This window comes from Leuresthes tenuis, unplaced genomic scaffold (genome assembly GCF_036924035.1).
Source record: "Leuresthes tenuis unplaced genomic scaffold, fLeuTen1.0.hap1 SCAF_6, whole genome shotgun sequence".
In the NCBI taxonomy this organism is placed as follows: Eukaryota; Metazoa; Chordata; class Actinopteri; order Atheriniformes; family Atherinopsidae; genus Leuresthes; species Leuresthes tenuis.
In genome coordinates, this window is record NW_027325360.1 from 10,776,219 (window position 1) to 10,796,749 (window position 20,531).

Below are 20,531 nucleotides of genomic sequence, written 5' to 3' on the forward strand. Positions count from 1 at the left end.
TTTATCTGTCTTTCAGGTGACCCAAGAAGCATGTTCTCGTTTTCTCTTAGTTATGTAGTTTACCTTTCTTGATTATTCACTGCATCGGCCAATGTGTGTCACTCTCTCATGATTCCATCTGAATCATAACATTACAAAAAAATGCTCAACAATGGTCGTCAGCACACCTTTCATCCAGGGATGATATGAGAGGTGCTGCTTTAAAATGAGTATGATCAGTGCTGGTAAATGTCACCACATCAGCGTGAAAATATGCATCGGTTCTGATGTCATGCTTGCCTCTATTTTGTTGACTCATTTCCATGGTCAGACCACATCCTTTAAGACTAACAGATAAAGCATCGAGCTGGGTATCAGCACAGTCACTATCAGATCAAAGACAGAGATAAAAAAAAGATGTTCTGCCTCTCTGCTTTCATCTCATGTGTAATTCTCCTTGTTGTCAACTCAAGTAAGTAATATTTTTTAAGTTAAATAATTTCATCAGTCATGTTTCCATTTTTGAAAAATCGTTTACTTTTTTTTGGGTAAACGAACAATCCGGATTTATTTTTGTCCACTATTGTGTGTGTGTGTGTTAGGTCATGGCTCTGAGATTATTAATGGGAAGGAAGTCAAGAAACACTCTTTACCTTTCATGGCTCTGCTGGAGACAAACAAGCCTATCTGCGGAGGGATTTTAATTGATCCAAAATGGGTGCTGACTGCAGCCCACTGCAATGAGTAAGAACCTGAAAGCATGCATTCCTGAAGCTGTCTCGTCTAAAGATATGTGATGTTTAGTCTTGATTGATTATTTCAAACATTGCACGTAATGATCCCATTTAAAATGCAGATAAAGTTTTTCATTTATGTGAAGAGAAAACACGCTCTAAATGTTTTTCTTTTCCCCCTTCTACTAGTTTTTCCAAGATGTTTGTCTTTTCTTGCAAGCTACTACTTCTTCTTATGCTCTGTCTCTAAACTTATAACAGAGGCCAAATAAAGGCAATGGCAAAACATCCAGGCTGCTCCTTTTGAGGTTGGCCATTGTGGAATTTGAGGTTTATTTGGGTTAATTACTCCAAAGTATGGGTATGGCCACTGATGTTCACAATTCCATTCAAAAGCATGTCGCACAAGCAAGATAAGCCACATATTAGTGACGTTCACCCAGTAAAGTGTTTAAAATTGTACTTCTCAGAATGATATGTTCAAACATTTGCTGTTTAGCCCTGAAACTATTGTCTCTGATCTTTAACTCTCAGTTTCCACTTTCGCAACAGAGTCTAACGAGAGACAAGCTTGAAAAGAAATGTAGCTCATGGTTTAAATAACTTAAGTCATTTTTATACAGTACAGACAATGCGTTAATTTAATTATTGTTTAATCTTTGCTGCACAGTGAGACAGCAACACCTGCTATGTGGTGCAAATCTACAAAAGCTAAATTCAAATGAAAATGTTGTTTTTTGGAAGATTTAAGGCACGTGATTTTGTATAAGGTCACACTGTAAAATTAAATGCTTAACATGTTTTTTGCACGTTATATCTCCATTCAACGCTATGAAAATGTGGTTTGACACACTTATTGACAATGATATAAAAGCTATGTCGTTATCTAAGTCTCAATGAAATATATAACATCCCAATCTTTTATATACTGTTTATCATAACTGTGATAACTCAAGTAAATAAGGTAATAACTTAACTATTCTTTCTCTTGAAGCATTAAGAAAGTGTTACTGGGGGTGCACTCCATCAAAGAAAAGGAACAAGATTCCAGGCAGGTCCGAAAAGTGACCAAACGTGTTCCTCATCCCTGTTACGATGAGACTGACAGAGTCAATGACCTCATGTTGCTAAAGGTAAGTTGACGTCGGAGTGTGGTAGCTTATATGTTAAAGCAGAAAATTAATCATAATTGGAAAAAAAAAGTTGAAGATGACTGAGAAACACACCCTCGGTTTTGTTGCCTGAAATATTAGTTATCACTTCCAGAATGTCTATTTCAGTGGTTCTTGTCGTAAGAGTTATTTGATCAGCATGCAGGAGCTAAGATTCTGACTGAGATGTGTATGGTAATACTTTTTTTAAATTTCAGCTTGACAAGCCAGTGAAGCAAACTGAGACTGTGAAATGTCTCAAACTGGGCAAGGTTGTAAAACAGCCAGAAGCTGGTACCAGCTGTCAGGTGGCCGGATGGGGAAAAACAAACAACATAGCCAAGCAAATGTCGGATGTTCTGAGATCGGTCAATGTGACTGTAATCGACAGGGTGAAGTGCAACTCTCCTGATTATTACAACCTCAAACCTGTTATTACCAGCAGCATGATTTGTGCTGGGTCAGATGGCAAAAGCCCTGCTGATACCTGTCAGGTAAGAGGGCCTAACAGCCTTTCACTTCCATATTAACTGAAGTGATGACCTGAAAATGACCAGAAAATGTCACTTGTTTATTCATCCTGCAGGGGGATTCAGGCGGGCCTCTGTTGTGTAATGGAGTTTTAGTTGGAGTCACCTCTTTTGGAAAGAACTGTGGAGTGATGAGATACCCTGGAGTGTACTCTTTCCTCACAGAAAAGAATCTCAAGTGGATCAAGAAGACAATGAGCTGAAATATAATTCTTCTCTTTGAGTGCTTCTGTTGATCTAATCATTGCATTGTTCATTGCATTTTCTTTTTAATTATAAAAGTGACTTGTACATACGGTTGACAAATTAAAGAAAAAAAAAACAAACCTCTGACCCTTGCAGTGACTGCATCCAGACTTTCTGTGTGAATCCTCTTCTGCCATAATTTACGTGAACTTGACCCACTGCTTTTTTTAGGTTAAAGGTGGAGTGATAACTTCTATTAAGTTGTGAAACATTTCTATCCTGATGGGAGTAACGTCTTCCAGCATGATAATGCACCCATCTTAGAGCACAAAGGTTCAACATGTAAACATGGAGTGTTTAATGTTGGCTCACAGGAGATATTCAACCACCTCATTTACCACAAACAACTCCATCATTATGTATGTCTAAGTTTGTGTATTGTGGAAGGAATTAGGGAAGGTAGGTTAGTGTGAATAGATGATGTTAATGAGAGAGGGTTCTTAGTAAATGGATAGTCCAAAGCTCTTTTGTGTAGCTGACAGGTTAAGGAAAACAGTGAATGTTCATAAGTTTATGATATCAATGTAGATGGATAAATGCTCTTGATGGTGTAATTGATATTATCGATCTTTAGTGTGGACACTTTAAAAGGGAGAGCCAAAAACAAACAAACAAAAAACAAAAATAAGTATCCACACATATTCTGTTTTTAAAAAAGAAAAATCAAGAGCACTTCTGACCAGTAGGTGCTGTCTTATTCTTCCCCCGATCTCATTCAAACCGCCATCATATGATGTCTGACATAACTGCAACATATAGCAACTAATCCATAGGGTGCCAGAGTACCAGTACTGCCAAACTACATCAGTGCAGTCCTCTAGTCAGAATGGTGTTAGTGTTTACAGATCTATGCTGCTTGCAGTAGTTTGTGTGGTCGTTCACAAGAGTGTAAAAGAGTCCTTAAAGAGACAAGTACTGGAATACAGCATCCCAGACAGACAATGCCAACAGGTGCTGCAGCTGTGCACTACATGTGAAAAATAATGTGCTTCCGATCATTAAAAATATGTTATGCAAATGATTATTCTATGGGTTATTTAATAGTTGTGTTCAGTAGTGGCTATGAGCGCCTGCACAATAAAATTACAATCATTGAACACTATCTAAATAAGACAATATTCTCACTATAGCATTTGCACACACGCAGAAGAATATTCCATTCATAGTCCTGTACATGTCAAAGAATATTGTCTGACTTATGCCTTTACTAACTCCCCCTATGCAACTGTAATGTTTACACACAGCCAAAGTCTCATTTAATAGCCCTAAAAAAAAAACTCATTAGCTTACACTGGTGATAACTCTCCACTTCTTGATGGTCACAGCAGTATCTAAATATCTGGATCAGATATATACTGAATGAAATAGACATGATTACTGGACAATGTTACAGGCTTCAAAATGGTTCAGGTTTCATGCAATAAGTGACTAAGACATGCATTTGCATGCAGACCACATCCGTCGAGTTTAACACATAAATATGACAGAGGACATTGAAGTGGGTTTCTGTGCATTCACATAGAGATCAAAGATAAAGATCAGAAGAAATGTACTGGTTGAGAGATCTAGCTGCCTTTATCTCGTGTGCGGTTCTTCTGTTTGTCCGTTTGTGTGAGTAATATTTTCTGTACTGCAATGATATACTTTGTTGGCTCATTCACGTAGTAAACCAGATTGCTCGTGCCTCTGTATCAAAATTCCACTTGGTGCAGGGTTTCATTTGAGTTACCTCGTCTTGACTTGCAATTCTGCTTTTACTGTTAGGTCACTTATCTGTGTATTTTTTGTGTTAGGTCATGGTTCCGAGATCATTGGCGGGACAGAAGTCCAGCCACACTCACTGCCTTTCATGGCTCTGTTAGAGACAAACGCACCAGACTGTGGAGGGATATTAATGGATCCAAAATGGGTCCTGACTGCTGCCCACTGCACTGGGTAGGACTCTGCAAAACTGTCAAATGTTTAAAAAAAGTCCTCCTGCATTGCACACTAGAATGTATTTATTGGTGTGTTTCAGGTCAAATGTGTATATATATTAGTAAAGGTTTTATTCTATTTTCTATTATAAGATTTACAAGATCATAGTAAATCAGAATGCAGGTTTTATTGAGATGGATTAATTTACACAGCACTGCCCTCTGGTGTCAGTGAAGAGAAAAAATATGACTCAGATTTGTGGGTTTGATGTAAAACATCAAAGCTCCCCGAGGTGAAATCTTACCGGCAGAATTGCACTTTTTTAAAATTCATTTATTTAATTTTTTTTACATCTGATAGTAAGAGGGAGTTCCTTTGGCAAGTAAAAATGTCTTTGTCCTGTGGTACATTTCTCCATCAGCATAAAGAAAGTTTTGCTTGGAGTGCACTCCATCAAAGGGGAGGAAAAAGGATCCAGGCAGGTCCTAGGGGTGAAAAGAGAGATTCCTCATCCAGAGTACAATGACAACAAAAAGGTTAATGACCTCAAGTTACTCAAGGTAAGAAAAAGAAAAATCACACTAACTTGTAGTCAATCAAGCAAAAGTCCACACATCTAACCTTCAAAATGCAGCCTTTGCTCAACAGCTCAATTTTGTTGTTTAAAACTTTCAAAGGTCAAATATCCACATCTAGATCTTATCTGTTCCCACAAAGCAGACTTTTGATTTTTGCTTTAAAAATTGCTAGTTAAATTGGTCATCCAGTGTTGTCGTTACAAATCAAGATCATGGACAACTGTATTATCCCCAAGAGGCAAGGCGTTTTACAGCCAGCAGTACAAAACAGCTATCAAACATGAGTGATGAATAGAATGCTGTCAATAAATACACAGCCTCTTAGAGGTTATGGATACAAAATACACTAAATCTTACTGGGTATTGTTGAGGAAACCAATAGCTGCTGAAACAAAATAGAATGTGAGCTTGTTGGTGCTAAATATGTGCTAACTGTACATCATACATCTTCGATAGAAAAAAACTACCAATAATCTAAATTTAAAGTTTAAATTCAGTGTGCATTAAATTGGGCTATAAATTATAAAAACACCTAATATTTGCACGAACATCCCTTGCCAAGTTGAGCGTCAGACCAATGCCTTTAACCATCAACAAGCTTCTGGTAGAATCATGGTAAGATATCTCCTTATTCTTCATGGCAGACGTGGTTGAATTAAATTAGATGTGATTGTTTTCTACATGGACCCGACTTACACACACAAGAATTTTGCAGTCGTATTCATATCCTTGATGAGTGTATTAAGTTAGAATGAAATGGCTTTACAGTGATTGATCAGCCATTTGAAGCTTTCTCAATAATTTTTTAAAACGTGCAAATCAGAGGACCTCTAAGCAACTGAAGAAACTGGGATGAGGCCCTTGGCTTTCAACTTTATCCATGAAGTACAACTCTGAACTCTCCCAGGGATCTCCAACATCTTAATTCATGTGTTTAGAAGACTACTCATTGAAAACCATAAGAATTTCCTCTTTATATTCTAACCAAAATGGTACACACTGATGCTTCTATAAACTGGGTAGGAGCTTATCACATCCTGTTCACCAGTTTGGATCTTCATCCTGTTGGCTACAAGGAGTATGACACATTCACTGGGCAAAAATTTATTTAAATTAATAAATTATATAAATGTGGATGTGCAGTGTGCTGTTATTTCTTAGAAATGTCAACGATTGATACGCAAAATACATAATATGCGAATCAACATAAAGTTGGCTAAGTTAGCATACAAACCCTGTGTTCCCTTGCTCTGCTACGCTACCTTTTACACGAGCCAAAGCCGAAACATCATCCAAAGTGTGTACTTGTGTATTGTGACTGATGTGTGACCTACACACTGTAGAGGATACAGGTTGCCTCCTTGACAATATCATAAGATTCCAATCCAAAAACAGTCGATTAAGTGTAAGTAACATGCACTATAGATGTTTGCTCAAACTCAAGCCGTGGACAAAATGATATGGAAGTCCATCCAAAGTTATTAAAATAGGAGCTGTGATAAAAATCAAATTTTATAAAAATAAATTCTCTTCAAGAGGAATGCTTGATAAGAAATTCCCATAAGCTTAAGCTGTCCAACTGTTAATTTCTTATAAGGTCATTTAGATTTGTGCTTTTTAAATTTTAATTTTCAGCTTGAAAAACCAGCAAAGAAAACCAAGATGGTGAAGTGTCTCAAGCTGGGGAAAAAAACGACCAAAGAGCCTGCTGGCACCAGCTGCATAGTGGCTGGATGGGGAATAACAACTGCCAAGGACAAACAGATGTCAGATGTCTTAATGTCTGTCAATGTCACTGTGATAGATAGAAAGAAATGCAACTCCCCAGAATATTACAACAACAAGCCTGTTATCATCTGTGACATGATATGTGCTGGCTCAAATGGTAAAAAAAAGGCGGATACCTGTAAGGTAATAATTCTTTTTTCTTTTCAGTTAATGGCTCCACACTACCACTTATCTAATGTTAATGAGCTGTGACTGTGTTGTCTGTTCTCTCCATAGGGGGATTCAGGGGGGGCACTGTTGTGCAGTGGAGCACTAGTTGGAGTTACATCTTTTGGAGGTAAAAAGTGTGGCAGCATTAAAAAGCCCGGAGTGTACTCATTTATTTCAGAAAAACATCTCAAGTGGATCAAAAAAACCTTGAAATCCTAAAAAATATGTGTCAGCCTGTTTTCATATGACAAAACCTCTTAAAACCAAATAGTGGTGGCTACAACAGAGTATTAGCGCCACATTTATAAAAAAAAACATTTTTTTTGGAATTAATACGAGATTAAAGTTGTTTTACTTAAAACGGAAAAGACGAGAGTGCAACAGTTAGCATTTAAGGTTAATGTAATGTTATAGGCTAAGCGTTCAATTAAACGGTTCTGCTCACTGATAGAATATTTAAGACTTTATTCTCGTAATTTCTTCTTGCCATATTTAATAATGACTTCATTCTCGTAATTAATTCCAAAAAAATGTTTTGTTTTTTTTAATGTGGCCCTAATACTCCGTCGTAGGTGGCAGAAAATGCATTTGAATTAGGTGCCAAAATTCTATGACCAGATTTAGGACTGGCTGGTGATAGTGCAGCTCATGCACATCTTCAGCTTGGTAGGGGGGAGGGTTAAAAAATTGCAAGAGTAGTCTATCCCAGGTTGATTTTGATTCTGATAAAATACTAGAAAAATCTCCATTCAGAAAGTAATTTTAAGACATGATATGTCCCCTTTATGTCTTAAAAGGTAGTGGTTATTTCAAACATATCTGTGAGACAAGGCTGAGCAAGGTATTTCACTCATGAGCTACAGTTAGCTTAGTTAGCTAAATGCAGGACAAGCTAGAAATGACTAAAAGAGTCATTTCAGAGTTATTTAAAGTACTGCTGAATCTGCCACTGTTCTTATTTTAAATTGCAGACTTTAACCATTCTCGCTCGCAAAGGCACAGATATGTATACTGTAGCATTAGCAGCATTTGGTAGCATCACAAAGGCCAAAAGGTCGTGTAGTAGTTCAGTTACAGGGATGAAATGAAAATTCCTCATCATCTTTTTTTTTTTAATGTTGTTTTTTACGTTTCTGTTCTGAACACATATGAATATCATCTGTCTGTTGCACATGCAGTACAGGGCAAAAGGGGACTTTTTTTTGTATTCACAAAAGCCATTTTTCTTTTATGGTAAATACATGAAAGAGAGACATTAAAGAGACCTCGTTCAACCAGTCAACCCCAGAGATTTACCGCTTCCTGCTGTACAAATGTGAATTGAAATGCATGTTCCCACAGCCTTCATTTTGTCAACAATATCTGTTGTGATGCATTCAGTACGGTTCTCCTCATCTGGATTATTTCTGGTGATAAATCATAAAGTACTCAACTACTTATTGACATCCCATTTTGTGTTTAATCTCTCTGATATCAGTATAAATTTTCAAATAAAACTCATAATACAACATATATTTGTGTGTGTCTGTCTTCTACCTGTTTGGGTCATGTATTGTATAAAAAAAAGGAAAAAATATGATAGTTACCTTAATATCAACACAAAGGGACTCTTTCCAAACAGACCCGAAGAATAAATCTTAATTACTAGAGCACCACCTAGGGAAGACATTCATAAAGATAAGTTTGGTTAATAAGAATACTGGACAGACACATTGAAAAAAAAAAACTTTTTGGTCCCTACTAGTGTAGATACTAGGGAAAAAACAGACAGATGTCTTTTTGTTGGGTTGCTTTGCAGTGTAGGCAGCTATTTCCAATTATGAAATTGCAACTTTTTCCATTTTTACTTAGGTTTTCACTAACTTAAAAAAAAACTTAAAGGTTTTTGTCAAAGTGGTGGATCAGGTATCTTCACCTCTTACAAAGCCATGCTCTTAAAATTGCTTGCCTGGCAACCACATTAACTATTATAAAATCAAAGTCTGTGTTGGAAATTAAAAATAAAAAACAAAGGAAGACCTTCCCTGGCAACTAGTCTGCTCCCTTTTAAAGGTGAAGGAAAAACAACTTTACCACACCCTTGCAGTTCCAGCATGTTCTTTATTTGCGTTTGAGGTGAATTATCACTGACCAGCCATGTACCTGTGTGTTTACTCTGTTTCCATGGTCACCCACAAAAGCTCAAAGGCCCACCTCAGTGACACAGAAACTACCAAAGCTCACCACACCCATATTAACTTATTTTGTGAGATGGATGAATGAAGGTGTTTAGGAATGTATTTGGGATGTTTAAATTGTCAGTTCCACCATAGAAATCACTGTCTCTCTCATACACACACACAAACACTCTCACACATCAACGGACCTACACGTGCACACACACACACACACACACAGTGTGAGAGTAAATGTTTACCTGGACTTGCATCACCTGTGTGTGTTCGGTGAGCTGTCCACTTTGCCTCACCTTTTCCTCACTAGTGACGTAACGCCACACACAAACAGAGTGAAACACTGTATTATAAAGATAACTGGAAGCTGATGTATTTGAGCAGTTGAGCTGGAGTTAAGATATGCCTGTTAAAGTTGAAATTCATTACATGTGTAATACTAACCCAACATGGGTTTTTAGATTAAGACACCAAAGAGGGGTTCAGCTGGGTTCAATTATGAGATTTCAAAGGAATCTCATAATTGAAAACAAAAAATAAAAAAAACTTTTTATGGGGAGTTTAACAAGATACAAGGCTACCATTCTTACCATTGTCAGAGTACAAAGAAAAATTACAGTATAAATTGAGATCAAAGAATACTGGCATTTATTTTCTCACCAAACGCTTAAAAAGAATGAGTGAGGAGTGAGTGAATGATAGTGTGAGTATACTGTGAGTGATAATGAGTGAAATATTCATCTATCTATTGGTAAATATCTCGAGACTTGAGCCCTTACAATCACTGACCAAGTCCGTAACCTTGGAGTGTTGATAGACTCAGATCTGACTTTCAGCAGCCACATCAAAGCTGTCACCAAGGCAGCTTTTTACCAACTCAGAAACATCAACAGAATTAAAGGTTTTCTCTCCCAAAAAGTCCAGGAGAAACTCATCCATGGTCTTTTAACTCGACTTCCCGAAAAGAGCATTAAACATCTGCAGCTCATCCAGAACGCTGCAGCTTGAGTTTTAACCAGGACTAAGAGATTTGAACACATCACACCAGTTTTAAAATCTTTACTCTGGCTTCCAGTCAGTCATAGAATAGATTTCAGCCTACTGATGGTTTACAAATCCCAGAATGGTTTAGGCCCAAAATACATCTGTGATAAGTTCAGAGAATATAAACCCAGCAGAGTAGCTCACTAGCATATCAGACCAAAGTTTGACACAACATGCATAAAATGATGAAAGTATTCTCAAAAAGTTTTGGGAGCAAATATCACAGTCCTAATATTGTGTACAATAGATCAAATGTCATACAGCTTCAGTGAAGACTTGAACATTTTAAGCATGACTCTGTGGATTTTGGCTGTGTCAGTGTCTGGTGTGTCTGTCTCTAATCTCAAACAGACTCCATGATGATCTCTGATGAACCAACTACCTTTGATTAAATTTGATGGGGTTTTTTCTGGCTATATGTTTGCTGGATAAGTGGGAGAAGTGTTACAATTCATGGCTGGAGCAAACATCTTTCCAGTTCTCCTGCTCTTATGTTGCTCTCAAATTTCTTTTAAGGTTTTAGACGTCTTTTTTGAGAACTTCCTTCTGGATATTCTATGTTTGGCCAAAAGTAGAACGTGTTTGCATGAGCAGTTGTTGAAGGCATAGGATTCATCCAGATATGAGAATGTAAAGACTGTATGGTGATAGTGATGGACCGACAACACTTTTATGTAACACTGAGACACTTTATTAAGAATCAAATTTCATCACTTCTCCAGAGTGAGATGGAGAGAGTTTCTCTGACCTATAACAAATGCAATAAATAAAACTAAATCTGCAGAACAATAAAAGGCTGAATGCTCAGCATTCGCATATACAAGACATCATAATAGTAGACCAACATACAAACATTTATACGGTTGTTAGCAATAAATATTCACACTAATAAATTACATTCTAACTAATTGTGTAAAGTGTTTTTACACAGCATCTACTGAAGCCATCTACTGCTCTCTCAGGTCCTCAGACTCCTCTTCTCCTCAGATCTGTGGCTGTGGAAAGACAGAAACTTATCAATTACAGTGGAAATTACAAAGAACCATACATGCTGCATAACAAACTTCATGGACAAGATGTATAGCACTTAAGAATACATATTTCTGTTGCTTCATATTTGCTTTTGCAGTGAGGGCCATCAGAAAGTCATTTTTAATGTAACGATTTCTGAATTCAATAGTTTGAATTTTGTTTTGCGTATTTCCTTTATATTTGTGTATTTATTTTTATTTTGCGTATTGTTTTGCGTATTTCCAGAATCTTTATAAAGGTACACGTTTGTTGGAAAATGAGACTATCATTTTGAATAATGTGCCTATATTGCTGCCTCTGAACTGCCTACTTATTCTTTTTTATTTTCATCTATTATTCTTACCTGGAACAATGTTGCAGAGATCAAATTTTTCAATATTTCCTTTTGTGAGAACAACCAGATTATTGTTTACATGCATCAATTTAATAAATGATAGGTTGCAAACCACTAAGCATCCCATGACTGTAGATTAAAAATTTGCCAAAACTGCTGTGACAAAAGATACATTTGAGCTGTCACTTTTTATCTGTAAAACACGTTGTCTAAAGGTTCGAGATTTGTGCATCTAAACACATAAAGTCTGCATGTGTGTGTACATACATTGCTGGAAGGTCTAGTCACATGCAGATTAAGCAATATTGCTCTCACAACAAGTTCATCACGTGTAAAGTAAGTGAGTTAGTACTGTCGTTTGGTTTTCCTTTACGCTGGTATGCAGCGCAGAAACGCCACAGGCCAAGACACCCCTGGCTAATCCAGCCTAATGCCTGCTGTGGGGATTCCTCATTGCATGATGCAACTTGCTGTGTGCACCAACAACAACAAGCAAACGGGTTCTCCCTTCAGCCTACTCATTCCTGTTGGCTTAAGAGTCGCGTGAGCAGAGGCTAGACAGACTTAAGCAAGACTTTTAGAAGACATACATCACCTAAATATACATCACCGGAAAAAAACAGGAAGGCATGGTTACATGTCCTTCTAACAGCATAGAAAAAAAGCTTGGTGTAGGTTTGATTTTTATTTTTGAGTATAAGGAATTGACCTCTTACGAAGTCCTTGCCTCTCTTAGTTACAGTTGCTGCTCTGCAAAATCCATTCTAGAACTGAGACAAGGTGGTTGTAGTTAGCTTAAGAGCCAGGTAGGCTAATTTATAAGTTTAACGCGAGGTTTGCTCAAACTAAATGATTTCTCATTTTAAAACATAAATCTTTTTCTACATACCATTCAGTTGATTTTACTTGTGTACAACTGCCAGCAGGACAAAGCCTAGATTTATGCTTAATTGTCAGTTTTATGAGGAAATACCTTTAAACGGAGGCCTAACTCATATTTTTGAAAAGCTATCTGAAACACCTCGTGGCTCTTGTGTAAACCTGTCCAAATGCAACAGAGCTGTTAATGTTAACAGCTGTGTTCAGGAAATGTGCCCAGACATTTGGGAAATACCTTGAGTTAAGTTTGGATATTCTTTTTTTTGATCAGATACAACAAAAATAATGTCCCTGGCCTCGAAAGCAACATACAGTATAATTCCTGCTGAGTTGATGCAGTATGGACTCAGCGTGTACTGGATGCATGTTTGGACACAAAAAAAAGAAGGTCATAACCTCAGCGATACGTACCTCGTCAAAACAAACCCTCAGACCACAATGTCACCGATAGATTTCTGTAGCTTCTCCTGCTCTGATCCAGTTCCAAGGTAGGATGCCATGAAGTTTTTATGTGACCTGTAACTGCAAAAGGGTTTCAACATGAGCATAAAGCAGAGTATAGCTCTTGTGATTGTCAGGGGACTGAGGTTGGTTACTCTGAGAGGTAGACAGCTGGAGCCTGCAGCATGGCTTTTAATCCTCAGAAACAAGGCAAATTAAAGCCATTGGCAGTCACACATATATAGACTCCAGCCCATAACCTGTTTGATTTCTTAGCCTTAACCCCCACTCTAACCAAAGTGATCAGAAATAATACTTGAGATAGTTTCACCTCTCAGTAAGAGGTTCTGCCTCAGTAGTTCAGTCTAATTGTGGCTGTAAAACCTTACAGCAATTGCACTGCGGCACACTGTGTCAGACAAGTGACGTCTTAATCAATAGTTGGGATTTGGATATTGATAAGGAACTATGATTATATGACCTGTGACACAGTTACAGTAAGTGATGTAAGATGGGGGGTTTAAGCATGAGTAATAATCTGATGTGACACAATTAATTGGTGAAAATTTACTTTTCACTACAGGTCACGGAAGCTGTAAAAGTCCATCCTGTGAAGGTGGTGAGCAATACCTGTATTGTATGGGTGTGTTTGGGTGTGTTATTGTGCTTTTTGATGTGTCAGTGTGTTCATATGCCAAGAAGTGTTTCTGGGCTGGATATGTGGATTGTAATATGTGTTATGTTAGGATTCATGGGTGTGGATCGTTGCCTTAGTAATCTTCTTTTTGAAATGTTTCTAAATTTCTAAAAAGTAACATCAAGGCCCAAAAGAGGTAGATCGCACTGACAACCAGTAGATTGTAATCAGGTGGGAAAAGTGTCGGGTTTCAATTTCTGCCTGAGAGTTGCAAGACTTAATAAGTTGAACATTTTTTATGATTTTTGTGCCAGAAGGGGTGAAACCAGGTTTTTGTTTTGCTCAAATCGTTTGAAGTTGTTCTTTTATTTTTAGCTACATATTGTAAATTAGACAGGAGCAACCTTTGGTCTTGAACAATCGTTCTCCAGGCTTTCTGATGGTCATTCAAAGTTTTTCTTTGGACATTGGCTGTTTTTTTTGTTTGTTTTTTTGCTCATTTTCAGTCGAGTCCTTGTATCTGACCATTTTCAGAGAAATTAGTTTGTTTGTTAAACCACTTTACACTGACCAACATAAGGGCTAAACCAGCATTGTGTCTACACATCAGACAACTTTGCAAAGAACCACATTTCTTGGCAATATACAAAATAATTTAGGTACTGCACAAAAATGGGAAATGTTGCTTACATCCTGTAAATTGAATAATTAATCGTTGCAATCCCCCTCCCTTCTTTTGGTGTACCCATGTCCACTACATAAGTAAAAGTGCACAAATTTGGTATTACAGGAACTGGGAAAGTCGTTACATTTTCAAAAAGGGTTGTTTTTCGTTTTCTTGTTTTGCACAAAAGTAGCTTTCACACACATACACACACACTCAGGAAAGTTGTGACTGAAAGACTTGAAAAAAGTCAGATTTTGATAGGGCGAGAAATAAAAAAGAAACAAGTGTGAAAAGTATGAGATTCTGACGTTTTTCATCATTTTACAGACTGACTAGTGGTACAGCAATGGCAATAATAGTTGGGGTGTTAAGAACTGAAGAGAAGTTGGGAAGAAAATTCTTTTTGGGCTTTTCATTTCAGTTACTAAACTGGGTGTAACAATAACTGATACCATTAGTCATATTTTGGATTTGTCGAATAATCTTACTACTCTGAGTAAGCTTCTCTTTTTCTTTCACTAAACAGCTTATCACTTACATCTCTGTTGGGATGATGAGCAAAGTATTTGATCAGTTTACTCAAAATCCCTCACTGAAGCTTTAACATCAAAGTGTGCGTCTGTGAGTGTGGCCGTGTGACATTTTAAAACTTACTGAGCACAGGTCATGAGCAGGATGGCGCAGCAGCTGATGGATGACAGGATCACAGCAATAACCACCAAGACCGTCTGCACCAGCTCACTCTTGTAGCTTTCAGTGGGTTTGATTGCCTCCAGAGTTTGGATCCCACAGCGCTCTCCATCGTAACCCTTCATACATCTATGGAAGGAAGAAAAAAAGCTGTTCAGCCAGTGAAGAGATGAAATCAGATGCTATATCATATGTGTTTGAATGAGGTTTGAAATAGAGTTATAAAATATACTGATCCTCCACATTTGATAAAGCTGGGAAAGGCAGCTGTAATCTTAAATTTGATTACAAATTCTCAATTAAAGCACACAGTCTTGCACAACTTATGTAGCTCATATTTCTTGATTTGTACTCACACACACACTGGCTCTTGCAAGCCTTCCATGTACTTGCAGTAGCCATGAATACAGTAGCCCAGGTGGGTGGAGGTGCAGGGATCCTCAGTGGTACTGCGAGCGGATGTGTGCTTGTTTGTGAAGACCGTGTACTCGGGATTGAAGGGAGTTGTGATTTTGCTCTTATGCCTGTTCCTCCTCTTGCCTTTCTTCTTCTCATCTTTGTTCTCACGCAACTCTGTGACTAAAAATTTGAAAAGAAAGTGAAAATGCAACAGGGGTTTATGAGTTACTTATGGTTTATAGACTGAAGGTTCAAATAGTCAAAAAAGAAAGCAAACACATGGAATGGTTGCCTGTTTTATCTTTTAGATTTTAGATTTTAGTTTTATTCTTTAGTTTTCATACCATGGATGATGATATTGTCATTGTCTCCCCCTGAAAGTTCTTCATCTACGTTCAGCTCATCATCGTCAGTCAGCAAACTCTGGAGGCCCTCTCCAGAGGCTGGACCCCTTGTCACTTCAGCTAATTCACGTAAGTACCTGGCCTCAGATCCCTCAGCACCTCGAGCACTGCAGACAACTGCAAAACCAACACAACATGCAGACAAAAAAACAGATATATTAATTCATCCATATGAAATCTATAGAAAAAAGGCATTCACCTATTTATATTTGCCCTCATGGCAATTTTTATTTTGGAGAATTGCTAGAATTTCAGCTATATTTACTACACAATTTTACTTAAATTCATCGCTCACATTCATCAGTATACAGTGAAGTGAGAGTGACATAGGGTTCTTTTAGCTCTGAGACGTTAAGATTATGCCAGTGTGGAATCATGACATGTCAAAGTTTTAATCCAGTGACTGAGCTGACAGATTAAAGTTATTAGAATTATCCATGGCACGCATCTTTCTGCTTAAAATTTGCTGAAAAGAAAATTCTAAGAAATTGTAAAAGGTTTTAAAATGTTGAAAATCTCCTCTCAGCAGGAGCATGATTTGAGCAAATTTGTATTAAAGGCGTACTTAGAAATCTTGGCCCGGTACTGACCAATAATTTCACCGTCAGGTACTGATGGCAGTGTGAACCTTGTAAGTCCGGTCCAAATCCACAGCAGTATCAGCATTCATTCAACGGTTAATAGAACATCTGAAATATGACGACCCTTTGCAGCACCTGCTACTGTTGTACAATAACTTGAATTGGTCTGTTGAGAACCACAATAACTTTTCTCTAAAATACCTGACATTCTTTTTCCTGCCTGACAAGTCCTCACTGACATACTTACATTTTAATTTCACCCCCTCCCCTCACTTCACACTTCCACTTTCCATTTCATTGATGTAAGATATCTGCAGAATACAAGTACAAGTCCAGACTTACCAATGCACAGGAGACAGATGAGGATGAGAGTGTTCATATCCCAGGAAGACAGTGTGTTGTGTATGACAGTCCTGCGCTAAACTGTGTCTGAATGTGTGTGTTGGAGTGTAAGTTTCTTGCCTGCTGATAGAGACTGTGCTTCGCTCTCTTTGCCTCCACTGGGTGCAGCTTTTATAGACCAACGCCTGCCTCTAAAACTCCAAGGTGAAAGAAGGGTGTGTGTGTGTGTATGTTTGAGAGAGAGAAAGAGCAACAAATGTGTGTATACGTGTGTTTGTGTGTTTAATGATTAACTTGCCCCAGGCAACACATTTTGCACCTTGTGTTCTCATATGATGTCTGGGAATAATTAGACTGAATGAGGCTGTGGCACAGAACAGCGTGATGTATTCTGACTTGATTTCCGTCAGCATTAGAGGACAGAAACAGCTGTTCCGGCATCTGTAATTATTATTGCTTCCGTATGCTTCTACTTAAGTTTACTAATGAGGCCCTAATTACATCAATAGACCTGAAGTTAAACACACAAAAATGAGGAACTGGGAACTCACTACTTTCCACAAATTTGGCCAGAAGTTGTCTTTTTGAAGGGGGGGTAAGATGTTGGCAATGGAGATAAAGAGTTTTTATAATGAACTGTAACCTAGGGTCACAGCAACACTTCACTCAGGGTACAAAGTTGGTCAGAAGAGAAATGTGAATCATAAAATATCTTTTTATGACTGTGTGTGATCAGTATCATGTGAGACGTAGACCTGCTCACACAGTCACTCCATGCCACTGAGATCATTTATTGACAAAGATTTGACCCAACTATGTCGCAAAATTTTGGATAACAGAAAGCACGTCTGTATTTCCCATTGGACTAAAAAGCTCCAGGTTGGTTAAAAATCCACAATTCAAATTTTTAAATCGCACAGGTAATAACAGAGTTTAACATCCAAAATGATATGTAAAAGCGTCAACAAATTCAATCCAAATCCAAATATTAAATGGATCCAACATATACAAAAGAAGTATCTGCGATTGCCGGGAATTACATCACCATTTAAGAATATCAAACAGCTGCAAATCACCACCAGATAACGAGGACATCCCTTTTATTTTATGATCATCTGCACGTCAATGTCCTTGATTAAGGATTATAAAAGACATTTTAGTGATTGTGTGTGACTGATGAGTAGTTTCATATACATACATGGTCAAATAGTGAGAGGCTGTCCACTACTGGTGATGTAAAATCCTGCATTAAAGTGATAAAAAATTAGTGTATTTTTATTATCATTTTGTCTTTCTATTGACTTAATGTGCCATTAAAACTAGCTTGATCTGTGTACGTGAGTGTTTTGTCCTCCCATGCTATTGGATGTGAATTATTTTGTGTATTTGTTTGATAAAATGATGCCTTGTTTTTCTATTTTATTACACCTTAACCAAGAGAGGACCTTGAGGCATGGGTGGGGAAGCTGCACAGATGGGTGTGTTGCTTGTGTTGTGTCTGTAGAGAGAGGTCATTCCACCACACAAGCTCCGGTGGAATCCCATAAAAACTTGTTTGGAATGTCAGGAAATTCTCCGTCTCAATCCTCGACCTCAACAACCTCCAAGAACTCCTGACACGTTTTGTTTATAACGGCGTGAACTGAGATTGTTTGGATTATGTGTAATGGTACTGATGACATGTGATATGAATGTGAGTAAAGTCACATGCCTGGGGAGAAGCTCCTCATACCAGCCACCCACTGTAAACACACTGCTGCTTAGTTATCAGCAGGTAGATGAAAACTTTCAGACATATATTGTTGCTTCTTTGGAAAAAACTTTGTGTAATGTCAACACTAATTAATTTTTGTAGAAAAATTACTTTTCTCCACATGAACCACAGTGTCAAATGTACGGTTTTAATGTCTACTAACACCTGAAAACAAAAGAAACTGCTCTACAGATGCTCTATCAACTCACTGAGGTTGTATTTAGCCGCAGCCAATGATTTGAGAAATGTCTCAGTTATGAAAACTTACGGCTCTTTAGTCTCTGTTTGCAGGGTATTAATGTCTGTAATGCAAATGATGCAAGTGATACCAAGACATCTCCCTGAAAACCACGAATGTCCTCATGTTGTCACTGGAGGAAAGGTCAAGGCGTCGAAGCCAGTAGGCTTCACCCTCTGGGAACCAAAAGTGCAACATTTTGCAACAATTCAAGATACTGATGCAAAAAGGTTAATGGGAAACTAGACAATCATCCTCTGGGGACCAAGAATGTCTCACTTTTGTTAAGATAGTTGGTGTAGACAAAAGTGGTCATTATTCTGTCGTAAAGGGGGTGCTACCGATATAGATTTTGCCAATTATTTAAGAATAGCGATGAGACGGGCTTTGAGCAGCAAAATAAGTTGCATACTTGGTACACGTGGAAGTCTTTGTTTTGTCATTCAAAGATGCAGCTTAATGGGGCTTCCCTTCCACCCACATTTCTCACTGTATGAGCAATCTACTATTACTTACGCAACAATTAGGTAAGAACAGTTTGATATTATGAACAGAGACCAGAGCAACAGTTCCTGATTAGGGATATGTTTATCCGCTGGTTTTATATTTAGAACTAAACGGAAACCGCAGAGTGGGTGTGTTTGTGGCTCGTAGCGTGTGTAAGAGCATGTTAATGTGTTTTTAAGTATGTCTTAACAGAGCTGTTGAGTTAATGTTTATGTGTCAGAACTGTTCATTAGCATAGAGAACATGTGAAGAGGCTGGAGTCAGGTGTGGGTCGTGGCCCATTGATTCTGGCTGAGGCAGTAATCAGGGTGCAGAGAGTCAAAATCTTACCACTGATTAACGTGACACCAGACACGATATCCAGTGCTGCAGGTCAACTGATGACTGGAGTACTTACAATGCTTTTGCCTACGCTTACTTTCCACAAATCCAAATTAGGATTAAAGGCACAACTGGTTCCACTGTTTCTTTGCTAGTAGAGAAATATTTTGGAATTGTAGTTTTATCTCAAGCCGTGGGTTATGCAGGAAGTTTCAGTAAAAATTAAAACCAAGGAACAAACTTATCAAAGTATCACAGGGTTGAATACGCATTTGATTTAAGTGCAGGTCTATAAAGTTCAAGCAATGCCGAACAGCAGCAATATAAAAAATTATTGACATGTCAAAAATATTGATACATTTCCTGTAAAGCAATGAACCACCAGTCCTGGCCCTCGTAGCATCCCACCTGAACACGTGCAGAAGTACTCCATCCGCTTCTTAAATACACCTCTTAGAACATAACAAACAGTTGGTTCCAAACAGGTTCCAAACATCTAAAATCAGACATCCAGAGGTCCCATGTCCTCAACACAGTGGGATAAAGCAGTTTTGGAAACAAGAAACGTATCTACATGTTATTTGGTGGGTGGTATTGATGTTGTGGCTGAGAAGGCCATTTTTGAATTATAGAGCATTATAGCATTATAGAGCTGAGGTAAATGCGACCTCAGATAAACAACAACACATGACATAGCGTCATTATTCATTTAATAAAGCTGAGCCAAAGGAAAAACTAATAACATCCCATGATTCAACAGCTTGTAGAACCACCTCTATCATCAATAACTTGAAACAATTCCTGTCTGCAGGAGGTTTTGGTCAACTTCTCTTTACAGTATTGCTTCAGTTTATTTAGATTTGCGGGTATTTGTTTATGTATAATTTCCTTCAGCTCCCACCACAGCTTTTCAATCAGGTTGAGGTCTGGTCTTTGACTGGAAACATTGCAACACCTCAATTATTTTCTTTTTTCTGCTGTTATGTTGCAGATTTGCTGCTTCACTTAAATTCATTGT

The 20,531-nt window shown here is 37.9% G+C and overlaps 2 protein-coding genes across 2 annotated transcripts; one reads left to right on the forward strand and one right to left on the reverse strand.

The window, feature by feature from the left end:
- Positions 1–343: 343 nt before the first annotated feature.
- LOC140308989 (transmembrane protease serine 9-like) lies at positions 344–7,680 on the forward strand. The gene is made up of 12 exons (XM_072386833.1): positions 344–451; positions 582–723; positions 1,708–1,846; positions 2,083–2,358; positions 2,451–2,594; positions 3,035–3,039; positions 4,178–4,251; positions 4,434–4,575; positions 4,979–5,117; positions 6,771–7,046; positions 7,140–7,346; positions 7,646–7,680. Exons 1-11 carry the CDS (start codon positions 397–399, stop codon positions 7,290–7,292), a joined length of 1,545 nt encoding a protein of 514 aa, XP_072242934.1. The 5' UTR covers positions 344–396; the 3' UTR covers positions 7,293–7,346; positions 7,646–7,680.
- Positions 7,681–10,972: 3,292 nt separating this feature from the next.
- On the reverse strand, positions 10,973–16,827 carry areg (amphiregulin). Its single transcript, XM_072386834.1, has 6 exons — positions 16,695–16,827; positions 15,712–15,888; positions 15,325–15,547; positions 14,933–15,097; positions 12,945–13,055; positions 10,973–11,283 (listed from the first exon to the last, which is right to left on the reverse strand). Exons 1-5 carry the CDS (start codon positions 16,729–16,731, stop codon positions 12,962–12,964), a joined length of 696 nt encoding a protein of 231 aa, XP_072242935.1. The 5' UTR covers positions 16,732–16,827; the 3' UTR covers positions 10,973–11,283; positions 12,945–12,961.
- Between the last annotated feature and the right edge of the window lie 3,704 nt (positions 16,828–20,531).

Excerpts from the sequence above, each read along its gene's own strand:
- LOC140308989 (XM_072386833.1), top strand. The coding sequence starts at position 397 with ATGTTCTGCCTCTCTGCTTTCATCTCATGTGTAATTCTCCTTGTTGTC. Across the intron at positions 1,847-2,082 it reads ATGACCTCATGTTGCTAAAG|CTTGACAAGCCAGTGAAGCA; the intron begins GTAAGTTGACGT and ends TTTAAATTTCAG. Across the intron at positions 4,252-4,433 it reads TCTTCTGTTTGTCCGTTTGT|GTCATGGTTCCGAGATCATT; the intron begins GTGAGTAATATT and ends TTTTTGTGTTAG.
- areg (XM_072386834.1), bottom strand. The coding sequence starts at position 16,731 with ATGAACACTCTCATCCTCATCTGTCTCCTGTGCATTG. Across the intron at positions 15,548-15,711 it reads TGACAATATCATCATCCATG|TCACAGAGTTGCGTGAGAAC; the intron begins GTATGAAAACTA and ends TCAAATTTTTAG. Across the intron at positions 13,056-14,932 it reads CTGCTCATGACCTGTGCTCA|TTACAGGTCACATAAAAACT; the intron begins GTAAGTTTTAAA and ends ACCCTTTTGCAG.